Here is a 22,724-nt window from a genome sequence, read left to right on the forward strand (position 1 = left end):
CTATTGGAGGACCATCTAGAGTATAAGAATACAAAAGAAGCAAATTTAGACATCCCTCTTCCCATCTTCTAGCGACATCCCTCTTCACTGATATTACATAGCAATTAAGGGCTCAAGGATATGTCCATGGGATCTACAAACTGTCACAGCCATAGTAATATTAAAAATAATGCTTGTGGAGATACTGGTGGTTTATTAGTTCATTGTTAGCCAGAACTTTCCCCCCCCACTCCTCATTATTAAGAAGGTGATCAAAATCTTCATGATTAACTTAATATTGCATTATTTATAGATTCCCATCTCTGAGTAATTTCTCTACATCTCTCTTAAAATGACTAGTCATTGTCTGACTTCCAGTTTCTTCCCTTTTTTCCTCATTCATTTTGGATAGATTTGGAGAATTGAGCTAGCTCATACTGATGTCCTTTTTTCTTAGGCTTCCCTCAAGAATGGGGACTATACCTCTGATTGGGTGTGTTTACTAATTCCCCTTCTTTTACATCATCCACACATGAGAATAAGATAATGATAAACTGCTTTAGAGTAGACAACTGTTATAGAAACTCATTGTACATTCAGGAAATATTTACCAGTTTACTCTTACATGATGGTCATAGGTAAACTCTAGGTATATGAAAGATCATAAACTCTTCACCTTCTAGGAATTGGCCTCTAGTAGTTTACATCTGGAAAATATTGCCACCAACAGATAGAAGATCGCATTATTTTCTTATATTTGAATACTGTCAAAGTTGATTCCTACATAAATTATTTAGTCCACAAGAGAAGATAACTATAAATTGGATTTTGAAATACAGCTACCTGGTAAATCTTTCTGCCAAAATTCTTACCCATTCTCTGGGATGAAAGGAAGACAACAAAGTGAAATCACGTTCACTTTTTTCCTTGTTCCCACATATCTACAGACTATATTTGAGATCCAAAATCTTATAGCCACACATACCAAGTTGAATACCAGATTGAATGAATGATGGTGGGGGCGGGGGGTGGTTTAAAGATAAATTTCTGTAAGATGTACTTGTCTGTTTTGTTCCAGTAGTAGTAGAAGAAGACTAAGAAGAGTAGATATTTACCAGAACCTATTTTATCTTAGTTGAATAGGACAGACCTATTCAAAACCAGCTTAATATTCAAAACCATCCTAACCACTGCTACACCTGGGAGGAAGGCAGAAGAGAAGAAATAATCCATAACAGTGAAGAAAAACTTCTACAAGGGGCGATAAATATAAAAAAATCAAAAAAGCAAAAAGAAAACCACCTTCTTCTGTCTAGGAAAGTAGAGAGAGATTGGGAAGTTGTTGAAAGCTTTTCTGACATATGGTATCTCCAGATTGGTGTCTGGAGTATGGATTAAAACATACATTCTTTCATTCTGACCACATGTCATATAGTGCGTGCAGCATTGAAATGCAAAACATGGTGGCAATTTTTTTTCATTTTTTCCTAGCATTAATAAAATATTTTTCTCTATATATAGAGTTGGAAGTCAGATAAACAGCGTCCTGGTTGTAGGAGGAAGACCGATCAGTGTAGATACTAGAACCGCTATGAAAGATTCTGGCTTGAGGGCACTGTGGCCAGGCAAGAAAATGATACCCAGAAAAGGTTATAATTACCTCAAAGAAATGTATTCAAGGCAGGTGTCATGTCAGATTAGATCCTGCAAATTTTAGGGTCCCTTTCCCTCATGTAAGCTGCCCCGCGGTATGCTGTCAGATACTAACGCTGAGCCTTGGGCACCTCTGCAGCTCACTCCCATCCTGACCTCAGTTCTAGACTAAATGCTAACATGTGCTCTTGGAATCGTTTCTGACACGTTAGGAGTTACTTAAAGGGATTCATTTCCTTTTGCCAGTTTACCCACGTTATTTGAATGAATTGTGACCTCACTGTGGTCTACGTTTAAGGTAGTAAGTTTTTTAGGTTAATAAAACTACTTTTAAAAAATAAATCCAATTATTTTTTGTTTTAGGTAAAATGAAAAAGTGTAATAAGGTGAAAGGAAAATATTAATTATTCAAGGCATTTTTCTTTCCGCTTACTCATTAAGCCTGTATTCATGTCATAAAGTGAAAATAATATCTGATAAGGAATGACTGACAATAACTTGAAAAGAATGCCTGTATTATCTAAATTCTTCTGATGGCCTCTCGGTGGCATTTGACCCATCATTTTAATGAAAACAGTTTTAACTGTGCATTTGCACATGGTCTTGTACAAAATGACTTAACCTACTAGGCTGTAACTTCTGGGAATTGATGATAGAAGACCCAGACTGCTGCATGTGAGTGGTTGTGAAAAGGTCACGTAGACAATAACTTAATAAAAAAATCTATATAAACAGCTAATGAAATGTTTACTGTTTGTAAAATAAAGTTACATCGGTTGTGAAGGGAGAGATGTATTACTCATTTTGGGTTGATGATATTGGTGAAAGCCATCTTTTGTTGTGTGAGGAAGGAAGATACTCAAGGATTTTAAGTCTGAATAATACGAGTAAATTAGCTGGCAAACTGTAAGCAGGATTATTCCATTTTCTTGCTAGAGTTTGAGTTCTAAAAAGAAAGTTCTCACTAATCCAGAAGTGAGTAATTAAAGAGTTACGGCTTAAATAGTAACCATAAAGGCTAAATGGCAGAGGCACAGAGAGGATTGCAAACTGGACAGGCAGAATGAAGTATGTTAGTAAACACACCATTATTCTCAGATGGTTTGAATCAGGTATGCAAGAAGTGAGAGCCCTGATTACTGGGGAAGGGAGAGCTGAGAACTGGGAGAACTGCAGAAGAGCTCTAGCCTTACCAGTGGGTCATACACACAGGCAACAGTGCTACAGTCCTCATGGAGAGATGGTATTGGGTAAGAGTGGAGGACTCCTACAGTTAATAAAACATGACTGCATGCAGAGTGTCCAAGTAGAGCATATTAAGATGGGGAACCCAGAAATGGTGACCAAATAATCCCCACATTCCCATTTTCTACTGGACTGACCTGGGTCTACATTCAACCTTAGAGGTCATTTTAGACCAACCTCTGTATGTAATGGATGAAATCCAGAGAAATCGAGCACCTTATCTAACTTCCTACAACTAAGTACTGACCAAGTTGGAACGAGAAGGCCTTCTGCAAATTTATATAGTTAAACCCTATTAAAGTTAATCTTAAAACATATAGAAACTCTTTTATTTTTCCTTAGATACGTAGAATTTTACTGCATGCAGAGTTCTTATCTCTTTCCTGAAAATACTGGTCCTAAGAAAAACATTTAAGACTAAATTACTTTAATGTATCTTTTCCACTTAGATTTAAGAACATTCAGTTTAATTGGGAGCCTCTTCCTTATGATCTGAATTAGGAAAAATATCTGTTGATGGTCAAACTTTCTTATGCTTTCAGAGGATCGTAATTGTTTCTAGCACAGACTTAACATTCTACTAGAAAAACTCCACATAAGGCATTAATGTTTATTTCATATCCTAAGTGAATTTTAAAGAAAGAGATATTTTCAATAATACAGTGAACCTGATGTAGCTTTTCCTTCTAAGCAGATATGTAGGAGAAAATTCAGTATTCATCAGTGGTCGTGCCAATTTAGCCCAAAAAATTTCAGCAAGATAAAAATAGAAACAAATACAAACAGAAATTTGAATTTTGGTTCAATGGTGTTTACTTCTCAAGAGCTCTTTCTTTTTTAATTTATTCTATTCCTTTAAAAATAAGTACAGGTGCTCCTTCTTTGTTTTCCCCAATTGAAATCCTGTTCCACCCTTCAAAGCCTTTACCTACCTTCTGTATCCTTGTCCAGTCCTACAAGTCTGATTTCATTGCATGTTTATGGACCATTACAAGGTATTATTGATGCATCTATTTAGCTATTATTTCACCATTATTTTACTTAGTTTATTTCTGATATTTCTATCTTACTGGATTGAGAACAACTGGAAGATAGAAAATACATTTTCATTTTTAGTAGGCCTTCAGCAATTTACCTGAAATTCTATGGAATATATATATATATATATGTAGCATGATATATATATATGTCTTATTTTTTTCTACTGTATATATATCAGTCTTTTCTACTCTCAAATTCTTTGAACATTATTCTTTCTTGTATCCTTTCTAGGTAGGACTCTGCTTCTGCCTAATGTATCACAGGAGACTTTCTGTGAGATGGCTGGCAGAAAAGCTTAACTGTCGCTTCAGAGGCACACACTGTGCAGCCTGCCAGGAACCCCCCATGGCTCCCTCTCACATGGGTTTTGGTGTTCCTCACTGTCATATGTGCCCCACTTGACATATAACAAATGCTTGCTCTTTCAGGACACAATCACTGCTCTATACTTGGAAAGCTACTGTAGCCAAGAAAATTCTCATCTCTAGACAAAATACACGGATTTGAGACCCAGAACTGCCCCTTTGTAGTATATTCTTAGGAATGTCTATTAATACTTACAGTATTATTAAGAGGGTTCAAGGAGACAATGTCTATGATAATATGTAGTCATAAACTATTAAAAACATGAAAGATGATTTTATTATTATTTTTTAAAAATTATTTATTTTGAGAGAGAGAGAGCGTGTGAGTGGCGGGGAGGGGCAGAGGGAGAAGGAGAGAGAGAATCTCAAGCAGACTCCTTGCTGAGTGAGAACCCCACACAGGGCTTGACCTCACAACCCTGAGGTCATGACCTGAGCCGAAACCAAAATGTCAGCAGTTTAATTGTAATATATTTGCCTAAGATAGAACAAGTTAAGGATTTAATTGGCTAGAAAAGTCAATCCATACTAGGAAATTTTAATACCTCTAATTTTTTTTTTATCTAATATGGGAAATCATTTTTTTAAATCATTGTCCATTCCTCTTTGTGGAAATATATCAAACTCATCACTTTGTACTTTTCAATTTTTTAAAAGATTTTATTTAGTTATTTATTTGGGAGAGTGAGTGAGCAAGATAGAGGGAGCACAAGCGGGGGAGGAGAAGAGAGAGGCGGAGAAGCAGACTCCTTGCTGAGCAGGGAGCCCCATTTGGGGCTCAATCTCAGGACTCCAGGATCATGACCTGAGCCAAAGGCAGATACTTAACTGACTGAGCCACCTTGAAGCCCCTGTACTTTTTTGTTCTAAATGCTAAATAACATAGCTTTGTGTTCTAAGCAAAAGCAGGAGTTAAATTCTCTTGAAGCAAATATTTGAAGTTAGATAGATAGTATAAACCCATACATTAGGATTTCTCTTAGTGTGTTTTTTTCTAAAGATTTATTTATTTGTTTGAGAGAGAGAGTGCACATGGTGGGGGGGGGGTGGCAGGGGCAGAGGGAGAGAGAAACTTGAGCAGACCCTGTGCTGAGCGGGGAGCCCAACACAGGGCTTGATCTCAGGACCCTGAGATCATAACCCGAGCCGAAACCAAGAGTCGGATGCTTGACTGACTTTGCCACCCAGGTTCCCCTCTCTTAGTGTTCTTGAAGAAATACTTTAGACATGGTATCCTAGCACACTTAAAAACAAAACCTTACTTGAAACCTGAAATTATACAGAAAATAATCAACTTCTCACTACATAAAAAAGGCTTTTCACATATTTGAAAGCAGTTTGATACTGCCTTAAATGTTTTTTTCAGGATATCACAGCAATTTCACTAAATTTTTTGTACTATATGTAGCATACCTTTTATGTCTTTATCCAAATTCTTGATAAATATTTGAAAAAAAAGAATGAAGCCTGAAATTCCAAGTCATTCGTACCCCTGATAACTTTCTCACAGATTTCCACACGCCTTAAATCAATATTCCATGGATATCATTCTTCAGCCTACAAATCCACTTAACCGTAATTCTGTCCAGCCTACTTCATCTCCATTTTAACCACAGGATTGTAATGATGGGTCAAATGGCTTGCTGAAATCTTGTTGTATTATATTTATGGCTTTCCTCTGATCTATTGTTTTTATAGTGCAAAAAAAAATCTAGTAAGCTTTCTATTAAAGTATGTTGAGAAATAGTCTTCACTGATCTCTTGCATTCCTGCTTGTCTTGGTGGGTATGTTAAGAATGCAAGGCCCCGACTGATCTTTACCTGGGCCATTTCCCAGGGATGTGTTTGTAGTGGGCAACTTTGAGGAATGAGGTAATGTCTCTCTCTGAGACAAAGAGCAGGCTTTGCTCACTGCCTGGTGTAAAATGGAAGCTTTCCCAAACTCAGAGTTCGTCTTCTGTAACGTATCCTACTCCGTGTGCAGGCATCCCATCTGGACTTATCCACAACACCCCCATTTTGGGCTGTGAATAATAAAGCCCTTCATCTCTCACCCATGAAGAAGCAACAGGCTAACTTATTAGCTTGCAAGTAGGGTAAAATCCTAGATCAAACAAAACAATGCATATGGAGGAGTACACTAACCATAAGTATACAGCTCAAATTATCACCAAGTATACACACCATTTTCCTGACTTACAAAATAGATTAATTTTGCATGGTTTTGAACTTGGCATAAATGGAATCAAACCTTGTGTATTCTTTTGGTCCAGTTATTTTCTCCAGCATCATGTTTCATAAGATTTATCCACATTTTGGTTGCAGGAATTCACTAATTTTCATTGCTATATGTTATTCCAATTGTGTGAATACAACACTATTTTTCTATTCTACCATTTATGGACATTTGTATTGCTTCCAGTTTGGGGCTGCTATGTTGCTTTGAATTGTCTTACATATGTTTTTTGGTGCACGTGTCTGTTGAATATATCTACGTGGAGATAAACAGCTGAGTTATAGTGTATACATATGTTTAGCGTTAATAGAAAGCACCAGAAAGGTTTCCATGGTGGTTGCACCAACTTACATCCCCATTAACAGTATGTGAGAATCTCAGTTACTCTACATCCTTGCCAAAATGAGGTGTGATCAGTTTTGTAACTATAGCTATTATGGTAGGTATGAGGCACCAAGATATTGTAGTTTTCTGTTTCTGTTTGTTTGGTTTTTGTTTTTTAAAGATTTTATTTATTTGAGAGAGAGAGAGCATGTGAGTGAGTGACAGCATGAGCGGGGGAGGGTGGCACAGAGGGAGAGGGAGATGCAGACTCCCCACCGAGCAGAGAGCCCGAGTGGCTCCATCCCAGGACCCCGAGATCATGACTTGAGCCAAAGGCAGACGCTTAACTGACTGAGCCACCCAGGAGCCATAAGATATTGTGGTTTAAATTAACTTTTTAAAATTACTAATTATGTTGAACATATTTGCATATACTTCTTGGTTCTTTGAATAGGCTTTTTTGTGAGGTGCCTTGTTGGAGACTTTTACTCCTGTTCCTCTTAGCTTGTCTTTTTCGTATTAGTTTGTAGGAGTTCTTTATGTATCTGCATACAATTACTTTGTTCATTACATGCAGTATAAATATCTTATTTTACAGTATGGTTTACTTTCTCACTACCTTAATGATGTCTTTGGATGAACGGATGTCCTCAGTTTTAATGTAATGGAATTTATCCATCTTTTCCTTTAGGAGTACAGCTTTATGTGTTCTATCTCTATGGGCTTATTTATCTGTGTTATTTTCTAGAAGCTTTATTGTTTTATCTAAAATTTGCACGTATAATTTACCTGGAATTGATTTTTTCATCCATAGTATTGCATGCATCAGCATATATTCCTTTTTATTTCTGAGTAGCATTCCCTTGTATAAATATGCAGCTATCTATCCACTTGAGTTTTCTTCAGTTTGGGGCTGTTACCAATGACAGTGCCATAAGTACATTTGTACAAATCTTTTTATAGCCATGTTTTCATTTCTTTTATATAAATACATAGTAGTAGAATTGGTAGTTCATACTGTAGATGTAAGTTTAATTTTATTAGAAACTGTCAGTTTTCCAAAGTGGTTATAGCATTTAACACAGCTACCAACAATTTATGAGAGTTTCAGTTATTCCATAACTTTGTTAGCATTTGGTGTTGTCAGTCTTTTTAATTTTAGAAATTGTAGTATGTGAGATGTGATACCTCCTTGTAGTTTTTATTTTCATATCCTAATCATAAACAACATTGAACTCGTGGCATGTGCTTAACCCTGTATCTTTCTTTTGATGTTTATCTTGCCCATTTTTACTGTGTTGTTTATCTTTTTGTTACTAAATTGCAGGAGTTCTTTCTATAACCTGGAATAAAGCCAATTTTGAAAGCTTGGGAGATCCATTGCACAAAAATGTGGGTACACTTAACACTACCTCAACTGTAGCCCTGAGAATAGTGAAGTTGTTACATTTGGTTGTGTTGTTTTTACCCCAATTATTATTTTTTTTAATTTGAAGAGAACACCAGTTCTATGGCTTGCCTATTGGTTATTCACTTTTATAATGTCTTTTGATAAGCAAAAGTTTTGTTTCGTTTGGTTTTAATTTGGGTGCAGTCCATTTTAATTTGCTTTCTTTTCCTTTGTTTTCCTTTATGGCTACTGCTTTTTGAGTCCTAAGAAATCTTCTCCTACGTCAAGATTATAAAGATATTTTCCTACATTTTCTTCTAGGAGCTCTATACTTTAGTTCTAGAAGTCATTTGAATTAATTTTGTCTATGATTGGAGGTAGAGATTGAACTTCGGTTTTCATTTCCTTTCCCCATTGAATTGCTTGGTGTGTATGTGGTAAATGAGTTGGATACATATAAGTGTGTTTATTTCTGGGCTCTGTTCTGTCTCATTGATCTGCTTGGTTGTCCTGAAGCTAAAACAGTTCCCTGACTACAACTTTATAGTAGTACAACTTTATAGTAATACTTCTCTTCCCAGTTTTCTCTTTTTCAACATTTTTCTTTATTTTAGATCTTTTGCATTTCCATGAAAAATTTGGAAGCAGCTTGTGAAATTCAACCAAAAAAGCCTGTTTGGAATTTGGTTGAGATTTCATTCATTCTGTTGATCAATTTGAGGAGAATTAACTCTTAATGCTAATTCTTAATCTTCCATTTTATGGGCTTGTTGTATTGTTCCATTTAATTTGCCCTTCTTTAATTTCTCTTAGCAATATTTTATAGTTATCAGTATAAAAGGTGTAACATATCCCTCTTTAAAATTATTTCTAAGTATTTTGTTGGTGGTGGTGGATTTTTTGATGCTGCTACAAAGGATATTTTTCTAATTTTGGAATATCTCTTGATTCAGCCAATACAATTCAAGGTGAATTACAGTTACGATAACCCCAGGTGGATGAAATTATCAAGAGCTACTTCAGAAAAGAACAATCTGTCGTAGAGGGAACCACTTGTACAGAGACATGTGGTTCACATAAATAATCAAGTTTTATGGTTAGTGAGTCACAAAGTCAGAAGAGATTCTGCTGTAGGCTACCTTAGATTTCTGATGACTTATTTAAAAATTTGTATACTTTCCTCCTTGATGAGTGAGGATGGCAGTTAGGAGTCGACATGAAAGTAGAGAGAGAAACAAACAATCAGACTTTGGTTTAGTAACAGACAGTGGTTGCGGATGGGAAGGGTGGCAGGAAATTTATGTTCTCAATATATATGTGTTTCATGTGTGAATGTGATGCAAGGATAATTTAACATATGAAAATATATAAATGTAACATACCACATTTACAGAACAAAGGACCAAATCACAGGATCATCTTAATTGATGTAGAAAATGCTTATGGCAAAATTCAGTGAATGAAAGGAAATTACCTCAAGGTAGTAAAGTTCATATAAGAAAGTTCTCAGCTAATGTAATCAGTGGTGAAAAACCGAAAGCTTTTCCCTTAAGATCAGGGGTAAGACGAAGGTGCCCACTCTCACCACTTCTGTTCAACATAGTACTAGGAGTGTAAGCCAGAGCAATTCACCAAGAAAAAGAAAAGACATCCAAATCGGAAAGGAAGAAGTAAAATCATCTCTGTTCTCAGATAACATGATCTTATTTGTAGAAAACCCTAACAATTGGCACACAACAAAACCTGTTAGAACTAATAAAGAAATTTAACAAAGTTGTTGGACACAAAATCAGCACTCAGAAATCAGTTGTGTTTTTATACAGTAATGAACAATCCTAAAAGGAAATTTTTCTTTGAATCTACTTACCATAACATCAAAAAAGAATAAATTATTTAGGAATAAACTTAACCAAAGAAGTAAAAGATTTGTACACTGAAAACTACAAAACATTGCAGAAAGAAGTTAAAGAAGACACAAATAATGGAAAGTCATCCTGCATTCAAGGATTGGAAGTCTTAATGTTGTTAAAATGTCCATACTACCCAAAGCCATCTACAAACTTGATGCTCTCCCTACAAAATCCCAATGGCTTTTTTTTTTTTACACAAATAGAAAAAATTCTAAAATTTGCATAGAACCTCAAAGGAACACAAACAGTCTTATTAAAGAAGTATAAAGTTGAAAGCCTCACACTTCATGATATCAAAATATATTACAAAGCTCCAATAATCAACATAGTATTACATGACGTAAAGACAGAACAATGAAACAGAATACAGATCCTAGAAATAAACCCTGGCATATACAGTCAAATGATTTTTGACAAGGGTGCCAAGAATACATAATAGGAAAGGATAATCTCTTTAATAAATGGTGTTGGAAATACTGGATATCCACAGGCAATAGAATGAAGATTGATCCTTATCTTGCACCATATAAAAATATTAATTCGGTGTGTATTAAAGATCTAACTATAAGACATGAAACTATAAAAATCATAGGAGAAATCTTCATGACATCAGAATGGGCAATGATTTCTTGGATATGATACTACAAGCACAGGCAAAAAAAGCAAAAATAGACAAATGGGACTATATCAAACTTAAAAACTTCTGCACAGCAGAGGAAACAGTCAGTAGAGTGTAAAGGTAACATATAGAATGGAAGAAAAATTTGCAAACCATTTATCAGATAAGGGGTTAGTACCCAGAATATATAAAGAATTCTTGCAACTCAGTAACAAAACAAAACAACAAATATCTGGATTAAAAAATAGGCAAAGAACTTGAATAGACATGACTCCAAAGAAAATACACAAATGGCCAAAAAGCGTAAGAAAAGATGTTCCATATCACTAATCATCAGGGAAGTGCAAATAGGTGATATTACCTCATACCCACTCAGATGGCCACTATCACCCTGGAAAATAACAAGTGTTGGCAAGCATGTGGAGAATTTGGAATCCTTGCGCATTGTTAGTATGATTATACACTGGTGTAACCACTACGGAAAATGGTATGGAGAGTCTTCAAAAATTAAAAATGGAACTCCAGTGTGATCCAGCAATTCATCTTCTATGCATGTGTCCAACAGAACTGAAAACAGGATCTTAAAGAGATACTGCACACCCATGTTCATTGCAGCATTATTCACAGTAGCCTAGAGGTTGAAACAGCCCACCTGTCCATCAGTGGGTGAATGGATTAAGAAAATGTGCCATATACATACAGTGGAATGTTTTTCAGCCTTAAAAAGGAAGGAAATACTGTCATATTCTGCAACATGGTTGAAACTTAAGGACATTAAATTAAGTGAAGTAAGTCAGCTACAAAAGACAAATACTGTATAATTCCACTTAGATTTCTAAAGTAATCAAACTCACAGAAACAAAGTATTTTCTTAACACTGACATTTCCAGCTCTTTGCTGCAAAAAGTATATTTTAAAGTAATATTTTTATAATCAGATAGGAAGTTTCATAATTGGTAAATGTATTTGTACTTAAAACCTTTCCACAAATTAAATTTCTAACTAAAACCAACAAAAACTGTGTAAATACGAACATGTAAATATACATTTCTAATCATTTTAAATAATATTATGTAATAGGTCTTATAAAGTTGTCACTGATATCACTGATTTGGAGACCTCGATGTCCCTAAAATACTGAGCCTCTGATGAATTCAATTTCTAAAAATATTTTTAGCTTTTATAAACATATTTCTATTATTAAATTTAAATGTATTTTGTATTTGTCTTTTTATCTCACATCTCTTTAAAAGTCTATCTAAGGAAGCTTGAATTGATGCCTTCTTTTTTTTCTCTGCAGGTTTTTCTATAGCAGATAAAGGCATCAAAACAAGCATTCCACTGATTTTTTTTTTAAAGATTTTCTGTATTTATTTGACATAGAGAGAAACAGCCAGCAAGAAAGGGAACACAAGCAGGGGGAGTGGGAAAGGAAGAAGCAGGCTCCCAGCCAAGGAGTCTGATGTGGGGCTCGATCCCAGACCGCCTGGATCACGCCCTGAGCCGAAGGCAGACGCTTAACGACTGAGCCACCCAGGCGCTCCTCCACTGATTTTTTTTAAATGCCATTATAGCATCTAAGTATTTATACTGTGTTCCAGGAGGCTTTAGAGCTAACGTATTCTATACCCGATTTTCCTGCCCATTCTTGTCTTTACACTTGATATCAAAGGAAGCTTTGAGGGACATAAGAAGCCACAAAATGGAAGAGTAGTTTGGCATGAAGTTCCACAGACAGTGGAACTTCTGTGCCTTGGTGGCAGACAGTGAGTGGTGGATGGGAGGGGGCCAGGGGATTTACAATCCCAGTGTATGTATTTTTGTGTATGTAAGTAGGTTTATATGTCTTAGGAATAAAATTAGTTGGTGAATCTACCTCTCTAGCTTCCTCTTTGAGCATTAAAACATGTCAATATTGAGCTTTGTTGCAATAAACACATAGTAAAAAGTAAAATCTTGGTTGAAAGTAGACAAAGCAACCATAGGAATCATTTAAATGAAAGGGACTACAGCTGTATGGAATCCTGAGCAATACATATCTTAAAACAAGAGTTGGCAGACTATTTTTGTAAAGAGCCAGATAATAAATTTTTTAGGCTTCAAGGGCCATAATCTCTATTGCAGCCCTGTTGCCATAACATGAAAGCATCTATAGATAATATGTAAAGAAACGAATGTGGTAGTTTTCCAGTAAAGCGTTATTTAAACAAACAAAGAAAAACAAGCAAGAAGCTGGTTTTGGCCCCAGACATAGTTTGCAAACCCTTGCCCTAGAATTTCAATAGTATCACCAAAATCACCACCATAAAAATAAAGGTAAATTCAGGTCCCTCCTCCATAATGTGAAAAAGCTGATTATGTCCCCAGTGCCTTCTAGTACTGACATTCTGAGAGTTTGTGCAAGTTGACTCTGGCATCTGTTGTGGCAATCCGTAATCCGTATAATGTCTGGCAAGATTATAGCTGGTGCCCCTTGAGCCAGCAAGTTAAACATACTGTGAAATGTACTCCTTTATTTCATAGAACTGTAATCATGATTGCTATTGAGTTATGTTCTCAAAGAGCATCTGCAAAGGAGAAATGCGAAAGGTTCCCACTCTTCTGCAGTGTTAGCAGAACATGGCTATTAAGGAACTTCGTCGGAAAAGACTGATGTCCTGTATTAACCCAAATTGGGAAAACCATATACTCAGCTCCGCATTTGGCCGAGCTGAATGATGTTACTTAGGTAGCAAGCTGTTCCGTAAGTGCTGCTTTAAAAGGAATATGGAATCAGGAGAGCTGGTATATTCTTGTAGTCATTTTCAGTTATTCATTGTTTCATCTTACTCATCTTCACAAACTGACCGATTTCTAGCTTATTACGAGTCTCTTCAGATCTAATGCTGTGGTCTTCACTTGGATAGTTCAGCACCTCAGCACAGCAGCTGACAACTAGAGCATCCTCCTGGCTAGTCTCCTTCTGTGCTGTCTGTCTCACCTGAGTATACCCTATGGGCGGCACTTTCTGCTTCAAGAACTTGTTTTGGCTTATCTCGTATTATATAAAATCTATTCTGTATTGGGGCACCTGGGTGGCTCAGTCGGTTAAAGCGTTTGCCTTGCCCAGGTCATGATCCCAGGGTCCTGGGATCGAGCCCTGCATCGGGCTCCCTGCTTAGCTTCTCCCTCTTCCTCTGCCCCTCCCGCTGTTCCTGATCTCGCTCTCTCTCTCAAATAAATAAATACAGTCTTCAAAAAATAATAAAAAGTAAAATCTCTTCTGTGTTTCATGGAGAAAAGGTTGCATCACCATTCATTGTTTATGATTGTCGTATGTATTTTTCCCTTATTTTTGATGATCCAGTAACAGCCATAACTCTCATCACTACAGGTTAAAGAGAAAAAGTTGATTTTTTTTAAATTAAAACTGAACAGTGACATAAATGGGGCCTCCAAAATAGCTCCCTACAACTTAATCGTTGCTTTATTATTCTATTTAAATTTCCAAGTGAACACAAACCAAACTTATCAGGAATAAATTTATATTCTAAAAAACAAGAGTAATGAATTATATATTTTATATATCACTAAGGACTGATATCTCTTAATTTAATGAACTTTGAAGTTATTTGAAGATAAATTAAGATCTCTGCATGATTTAGTGACAAGAAGTCATTAGTGGTATAGCCCTGATAATCCCTTTTCTCCAATAACAAACTAATAACTTAGTTCTTGTTTATATAATAATCTCTCTGAGTTTGTTGAATGTGATCAGTTCCTCACAGCCCCATGAATACTGAAAGAACAGGTGAGATCAAATTTCCATAGCATAGGGTAAGGAATCTTTTGAGAAAGTACTGTTGAGAATAATAGCCTTTTATCCATCTACTAAAAGTTTGCTGCAAGCAATAATAAACACTTCTTTTTATTGTTTCCTACTTGTTCCAGACATTTAATATATATTACCTTTTAAAATTCTCAAATAATCTTCTGATACAAATATTTTTTCCATTAGGAACTTTTGTGTGGGGGCGCCTGGGGGGCTCAGCCAGTCAAGCATCTGACTCTTGGGTTTTTTTGTTTGTTTGTTTTTAAAGATTTTATTTCTTTGACAGAGAGACAGCCAGCGAGAGAGGGAACACAAGCAGGGGGAGCGGGAGAGGAAGAAGCAGGCTCCCAGCAGAGGAGCCTGATGTGGGGCTCCATCCCAGGACTCTGGGATCACGCCCTGAGCTGAAGGCAGACGCTTAACGAATGAGCCACCCAGGCACCCCTGGCTCTTGGTTTTAACTCAGGTCATGATCTCAGGGTCATGAGATCAAGCCCCACGTGGGGCTCCGCACTCAGCAGGGCCGCTGCTTGAGGCTGTCTCTGCCTCTCCCTCTGTCTCTCCCCGGCTATGGGCACATGCTCTCTCTCTCTTTCTCTCAAAATAAATCTTTAAAAAGAAATTAGAGGTTTTATTAGTTCACTTAATTGAAGAATCTAGAAGGAAGTCACTGTTCAGGAAGTGTTTGATCCAGTGGCTCGAACATGTCGCCAGAAACCATTCTCTTACCTTCACTATTTTCTGCCTTCCATGATTGCTAACCACCCCGCCCCCAAGTCTGCCGGTCCTCATGGTGCTACATGCTGTCTTATATACTTGCAGTGGCAGAGAATGCTTCTTTCCTGGTGGCTTCTCTCAAAAACCAAAGTTTCTTTTCCCTCTTAAGCATGTCCTTGTATCTCAGTGACCCAAATTAAGCCCTGTGCCTGTCCCTGAACCAGTCACTTGGGCAGGGGAATGGGCTTCATTCATTGTGTGAGGCCAGTCTAGGGCCGCCTTTCCTGTTGAGGGTGAGGTGAATACTTTCCAAAATGGGGAAAGGTCAGGAAATTGAGGTAAGAGAAAAGAGATATGTGACAAACCCCCAGTCCCTGCTATAACTCTTTCTTTCTTTAGACGCAAAATAGCTTGAGCAAAAATAAGAAGTAGTAGTATAGAGTGTGTGACTTTGTAGGCAGGGGCTTAGTGTTTTAGATACAGTTTAGTCTTCAGGGGCGCCTGGGTGGCACAGCGGTTAAGCGTCTGCCTTCGGCTCAGGGCGTGATCCCAGCGTTATGGGATCTCTCGCTGGCTGTCTGTATCTGGCTGTCGAATAAATAAATAAAATCTTTAAAAAAAAAAAAAGATACATTTTAGTCTTCAAAACCATCTTGGGAAATAAATGGAATTAATCCTTGTTTTAAAGAAGTTTGGAAAGATTAGGGGCGCCTGGGTGGCTCAGTCGGTTTTGCATCTGCCCTCCGCTTAGGTCATGATCTCAGGGTCCTGAGATCAAGCCCTGCATCAGGCTCCCTGCTCGCAGGGAGCCTGCTTCTCCCTCTCCTTCTGACCCTCCCCCCTGCTCCTGCACACTCTCTCTCTCTTAAATAAATACTAAAAAACAAAAAAAAGATTAAACAACTTACCCGAGGCCACATAGGTAATCAAACCTAAGTCAGTCTGACTTCAATATCCATGCTCTTTTCACGATGTCATGCTATCTCCCTAGTAAACCAAAAATTGACTATAAAAACATACTAAGTATCGTCTTAGAACTTTATCACTGGTGAAGAATTCTAGAAAATAATCCATCCTGGTTTGGTTTAATGTACAGTGTACTTATATAGAAATAATCCTTGTTAAGACAGTTTTACAAAAGGGGAATTAAGATCTTGTTTAGCCCACTTTGAACACCAAGATCCTTACTGTAATGGTCAGGTACGGCACTCTATACTATGTGCATATGCACCCGTACACATATACATACGTGCATACGCATCTAAACGTATGTATTGTATATATGATTATTGTGTATATCACAAATTCTAATAGAGGTTCTTTAACTTGGCATGTAATGAAAATGACAGGGGAATGAGTTCAAAGGAACAGACACTATCCTCTATAGTAAAGGACAGTGAATACTAAAAACTCTGTCATCTGATGTCACTCTCCAGTTGTTCTTCACTTAATGGTAATAATCAAGTATTGTGCCTAGAGGAACATTTCTGGCCCAGTCTGAATCATTTCCCGGGGAACCTACCTCTAGTCTCACACTCTGTCCCTTGGGGAGTTTCCTTCTTGCTCAGGGTTCTTACTGCTTACACTTGCCCAAGGCTCAGGCTTTCAGTACTGAATCACAATTATTTAACTTTACTGAAGGCTTTGCTTCTTCTCTGCACTGTTCTCCAAGAAGCTGACTAGGGCTGTGGAATGGTGCAGCTTTCCTCTGTTACTTAAGATCATTCTGTCTGTGTCTTGAATAACTATAAGTTGGAAATAAATTTAAAATTTACTTTATAATTTAATGATTTTAAGCAAGAAGTTTCTCTAAGGCAGAAATATTGTTGGATTCAGTAAGAGGCAATCAGACAATCCTCCGTCTGTACCTTTGGCTGTGTCTCAGTATTTGGCAATAGCTGTATGTCATTCTGCTTTGTAGTACTTTACCTTTATTGACTTGGCGTCACTTTTCAGGCAATTTGTAATGCTATTTAAGTGGTTTTTTTTTCCTTATTATATTATGCACTTGTTATTTTACAGTTTTATCTACCAGGGATTGCTTCTTTGCAAATCATTTTTTTAAAAGATGCAGTTTTTAAGGCATTAGTGTTACAGAAGCATCTATCACAATGAGCTCAATCTTAAATGCACCAAGTTTTATTGATAGAATGTAAAGAATCTTATAGCATCCATCCGGTGCCATTGATAAGAAATGTAATATCTTTTTCTCAATACTATTTTAACATTTAACAAGTACTTGAAAAGCATAGTTCTCACCATTGGAGAGGAACTAGAGAAAAAATGTTAAAATTAACAAAAAATGATTCTTCATGGAGAGCTTAGAAGCTGCAAGAAGAGATATGTGCACATTGTTTACTCACTCATTCAAGAGATGTTTATGGAGGTATTACATGCTGGGCATGGTGTGGTAGCCTCTGAAATTATAATATTGAGCAGCGGAGGCACGATTCTCTTCTCGGGTTTACCATTTGGATCAGGGGTTAAAGGGTAAAGGAGGATTCACCAAAGGAGTAAATCTAAAAAGGAACAGGAGGCAGATGGAAAAGTGCTGAATATGAGCTAACTCCGGAAAGAAATATTAGGATTTCACAGAACACTGAGGTTGTCATAGGCTGCTTTAAATCAAATTCCAGAAAAGCTCTTTTCATGTGAAAGCTATTCCAAAGCTTAAACAAAATGCTATGTGGTTTCAAGACCAGAAGTCTGCACTTTTTCTAAAATAGGCCAACATATATCTAAGAAGAGAATTAATATATATGAATATTGGTCCAACTAATAACTTCAACTAAATATTGATTTCAGGTCCACTTAATTGGTATACCTATTGAAGTAGAGAAATCAGTGGTTAATTTTGCTGTTTACTGTTGCTTTTGTGTGTTTTGTTCAGAAAATTTAGTTAAGCTTGATGGAGACTGTTTCAGTAATCTTCCTAGTAATTGAATACATTTGATATTCTCTTTAAAAGAACAGAAAAAAGAAATTATCTGACACCATTAAGATTATTTTTAAGCATATAGCTGTTGATTCTGTAAATGGCCCACCAAATTTGCCTAACACTTGATTTGTGAATAAGAGAAGAAGTAAGACAAGGACAACATTAGAAGTAGAGTTAGGCAAGTGTTTATTTTCCAGGTACTCTCATTAAAGAGCCATTAAGTCTTCACCTCTAGAGTTGTTCTATTTAGGGAAGCCTGGGTCCCTGGTGACGAGGATTACAGAATTCAGGAAATAGCAATTAAATGCTAATCCCTCTTGCAAAATTCTGGTTTAGAATCTGAGGGCCTAATAGGAAGAGAAAGTGGGAATGATTGTTTTGAGAGAACATTCATTCTAATATATTTAACTTTTTTTAAAAAAATGCAATTACACTCTACACTATCAAGGAAGAATAATCAAGCCTTCAGATAGCCTTTAACGCGATGTGAAGAATGAATGCACAGTTGAAGGTCGACACCATTTTAATATGGTTGTGACTGGTGATAGATGGCTCTTCAGCTTTGGAAATGTGGCTAGTACTCAATTTAAAATTGAGTTACTAGAAAATTTTAAACATGTTTGAAACAACATAGGTATATGAAGCTTCTGTTTCAACCATACATTTTATGAAATCTAAATACAGATGAAATATATGAGATGTCTCACAAAATGTAAAATAAACAATGTATTTTAAAGACTTAGGATGATAAAATGTAAAATATTTCCACTATAATTTTGTAATAATACATATTGATATAATATATTTTGTATATATTGGGCTAAAGAAAAAATATATTATTAAAATGAATTTTAGCTTTTTGTTGTTACTTTTCCAAATGTGACTACCAGATAATTTACAGTTACTGTATGTTCTATTTCTTTTGGACCATGACTGGTTTAAAGAGTTGCTCTAAGACATCACTGAAGTCCATTTGATGCACAAAATGCAATTTGGCTCAGCAATTAAATCTTATCAAAACCATAGCTCTTCCCCCTTTCCCCCACCCCCTCTACCATCAGTGATTTAATTATCATAAGTAGTCACTGAATCAGATAATTAATTTGATATCATTTACATTTTAAACTCTTTATAGTTATAATCTTTTATTTGGTATTAGAGAAAATAAAATTTGGCAGAAAATTTTAGCCCGGCAAATCAGTGAGAAATTGCAACAGAGGAATTGTATGATTTTGTTTTAATATTATTACGTGTTGGATAATGTACAGCGTGAAACAAAGTACTTAAACTGAATCTGGGTAAGTTTATGGTATCTGTTTTCTAATAGCTGTGTTCTTTTCATCTTTTGTTTTATCCTCACCTCGAACAAAATGGCAGAAAGCATGGCTGAATGCTAATTCCTTGGGTGTTGTCAGGTATCTCTAGCAGTCAGTACAGCATGATTATAGCTCACTGTTGTCTGTCAATTCTCGTAGGAGGTGATTTCCTGTCCTTTCTGAGAAAGAAGAAGGATGAAATAAAACTCAAACAATTAGTGAAATTTTCATTAGATGCTGCTTCTGGTATGTCCTATCTCGAGAGTAAAAACTGTATACACAGGTAAGAACATTTTTTAAACATTTTCTGGTTTTATCAGTAGAATGCTAGAAAAGTGACATATTTGCTGCAATACAGCAATGAAGTTCTTTCACAAAACTTACATATTTTCTTGTTGGTTTTCATGTTTTGTGGGAAAGCCTTCTTGGATAGTTGTTCATATAACAGTTTACAGAAACACTTGTTTTCCTTCTTACCTGAGGTAAGTACGCCTCATAAGACAATGAGCTACTCCCTGATTAAAATCTATTGTATTATAATCATGAAGGACCTACTGATAAGATGTACCACAAGTTAGTCACATAATCAGCTACAATCTTATAGCCAAATAGGATTGTTTCATCTGCTCCCTGTTCTCATTTTGCAAAGAAATTACTTGTAAAGTCATGGAAGAACATAATAGTAAAACAACAGTTCATGACAGTGAATTGGCCAAGGGTAGAAGATATTAGCATACTAGTTATTTCAAGGGAGATTTTAGAAAACTTTGTCTAATTACGTTAAGAGCAGTGACTTGGTTGTAATGCTTTTATAGATTGTGGTTTTCATTGCTTGTAGCTGAAAATGTTCTTTCCTGCTAAATGTCAGTACAGCTTAAGATGTCTTGCCGAATGCATGTGAGATCCTAAATATGGCTCAGTGTATGTAAGCAAAATGACTTGGGGCCATTGATACAGTTTTTATTCACTGGAAATAGCACGTAATACTATTTAACATGGAACAGAGTTCATTGTCAGATTGAACTATTATGGACTTTATCTAAATTGGTTCAGGTATTGATGTATGTTTTTCTCTGATGTGTTTCATTAAGCAGGCTTTGATTTAACATTCTGGTAAAATTGTATAATGTATACTTACATAGCAGAACAAAAGTACCTTCACCTGAAATGTATATTGTTTGATCTTAGTGTGTCAGTGGCGTGTCCCATCTGCCTCACCCCCTGCCTCTGTTTTTGAGTTGGGCCAAGAAAGAATTTAGAGCCAAACTCTGAAGTAAACAAGAGTTTGATAGCAATGAAAGCAAAAGTACGCTCTCAAGGTGGACTAGCGGCAGACCCAGGGATGGCAGCTGCACCAGGGGCAGGGTGGTCTTTCTTTTTTATGCTTGCAAGGGTTATGGGTCATAGCTAGGCTGCTCTCTGACTAGGGTTGCCTCCAATCCTCAAAGGTCTCCTCCTACAATAGGGAGGGGCAGTTTTTGGCCCTATGCGGCCTTATCAGAGCTTTCGTAGAGCCGTCCTCCTGCAAGGGGAATGTGGGGTCAAGACCACAATATAAATGTGTTCTCATGAAGCTATAGGTTATTGTAAGGCAGCAGTTTTAGGGAAGACTACATGTGTGTGCCCCCGGAGTTTTTCCTGGCTGTTTGAAACTTGGTTTCCGCCCTTCTTAAAAGTCAGAAAACACCTGCTACCTGCTCATGTCTGGCTAACTGCCTACTTTATCAAATTGATTACTTAATTTTTCCAAAAAATTTTGCCACATATTCAGTTTTATTCTAAAACTGAAATTACAGCTTTTGTTTCCAATATAACTCAATGATCACATATATTTTAAAGTACATTTCAGTAAAGATATTGTATTTCTGGAAATTAAGACAACTAATACTTAACCACTGTCCTTGTATTTTTGTTTTACTTTCTATGACTAGAGATCAAATCACATTATAATAGATACTTTTATTTATTTATTTATTTATTTATTTATTTTTATAATTCAGGGTTTTGTTTTTTTTTTTTTTAATTTAAATTCAATTAGCCAATGCATAGTACATCATTAGTTTCAGATGTAATGTTCAACAATTCATCAGTTGGGTGTAACATCATTTCACATGCCCTCTTTAATGCCCATCACCCAGTTATCCCATCCCCCCATCCACCTCCCCTTCGGCAACCCTCAGTTTGTTTCCCATAGTTAAGAGTCTCTTATGCCTTGTTTCTTTCTCTGATTTCTTCCCATTCAGTTTTCCCTCCTTTCCCTGATGGTTCTCTTCACTGTTTCTTCTATTCTTCATATGAGTAAAACCATATGATAACTGATAATTGTCTTTCTCCAATTTTTAAAGATTTTTTAAAAGTATTTGATTTTGGACAAGAATTGCATTATCATTAATTTCATTAGAAGAAGAAAACAGTTTTTGTTAGAAGTGACAACGAAGGGTTTTGTTGTCACTTAGGGGACATCTATAACTTTGGCTGCTCAGGCGTTAAAGCTACTTCAGGCATCAAATTCTCTACTTCAGTTATTCGTTGTGTCTCAGATTTTTTTTTTTTCAAACCATTAAACTATAGCTTTAAATTACAGTGAATAAACATTATTGAAACTACTTAATTGTCAGTGATCAGTAGCAATCTCTAATTTCTGTTGCGTTGTGGTTGAAGGAATTGTTTCAGTTTCTTGCTACTTTTGTAGTGTTTGCTTTTCTTGCAAATAGATGACTATTTTTTTAAGGACTGTATCATCAGAATTGAAACCATTCTAAGTTGTAGATGACAGCTTTTAAAAAATTTATTCCACTCACCAAATCATAACATTATCTGCTCTAATGTTATGTTTCCACTCTCCTTGTTAAGAATTGTTATGCATTCACAAATTTTTGAATGTCAACCCCTGCTTGAGCACCTATCCTAGAAAGTTGTACCTGTACTGTTTGCCTGTGGGAAAGGTTCCTGATAGAATATCTTAAACAATATCACTGAGAACAGGTTTGACAAATAGATTTCAGTGCCAATTTTCAGTGATTGGTAGTGGCTTTCTGTCTTGTGTATTGAGAAGGATTCCAGGATCAGCAACAAAGAGTCCATTGATCGATAGTCACATCTGTTAGGGCACTGATAAGCATTAATACGCAAGCCCCAAATTTATCATCGTGGCATAGAATATTTTTTGTCTTTATTTTA

The 22,724-nt window shown here is 36.3% G+C and overlaps 1 protein-coding gene across 9 annotated transcripts in view; it reads left to right on the forward strand.

Annotated features, from left to right (window-relative positions):
- FER (FER tyrosine kinase) overlaps positions 1–22,724 on the forward strand; it is a 432,712-nt gene that overhangs the window by 303,117 nt on the left and 106,871 nt on the right. For all 9 annotated transcript variants that reach the window (XM_026498484.4, XM_026498483.4, XM_026498481.4 and 6 more), the window contains one exon: positions 19,704–19,827. In XM_026498484.4, coding sequence (XP_026354269.1) covers positions 19,704–19,827 — 124 coding nt within the window. The remainder of the gene's footprint in view (positions 1–19,703; positions 19,828–22,724) is intronic.

This window comes from Ursus arctos, unplaced genomic scaffold (genome assembly GCF_023065955.2).
Source record: "Ursus arctos isolate Adak ecotype North America unplaced genomic scaffold, UrsArc2.0 scaffold_5, whole genome shotgun sequence".
NCBI lineage: Eukaryota > Metazoa > Chordata > Mammalia > Carnivora > Ursidae > Ursus > Ursus arctos.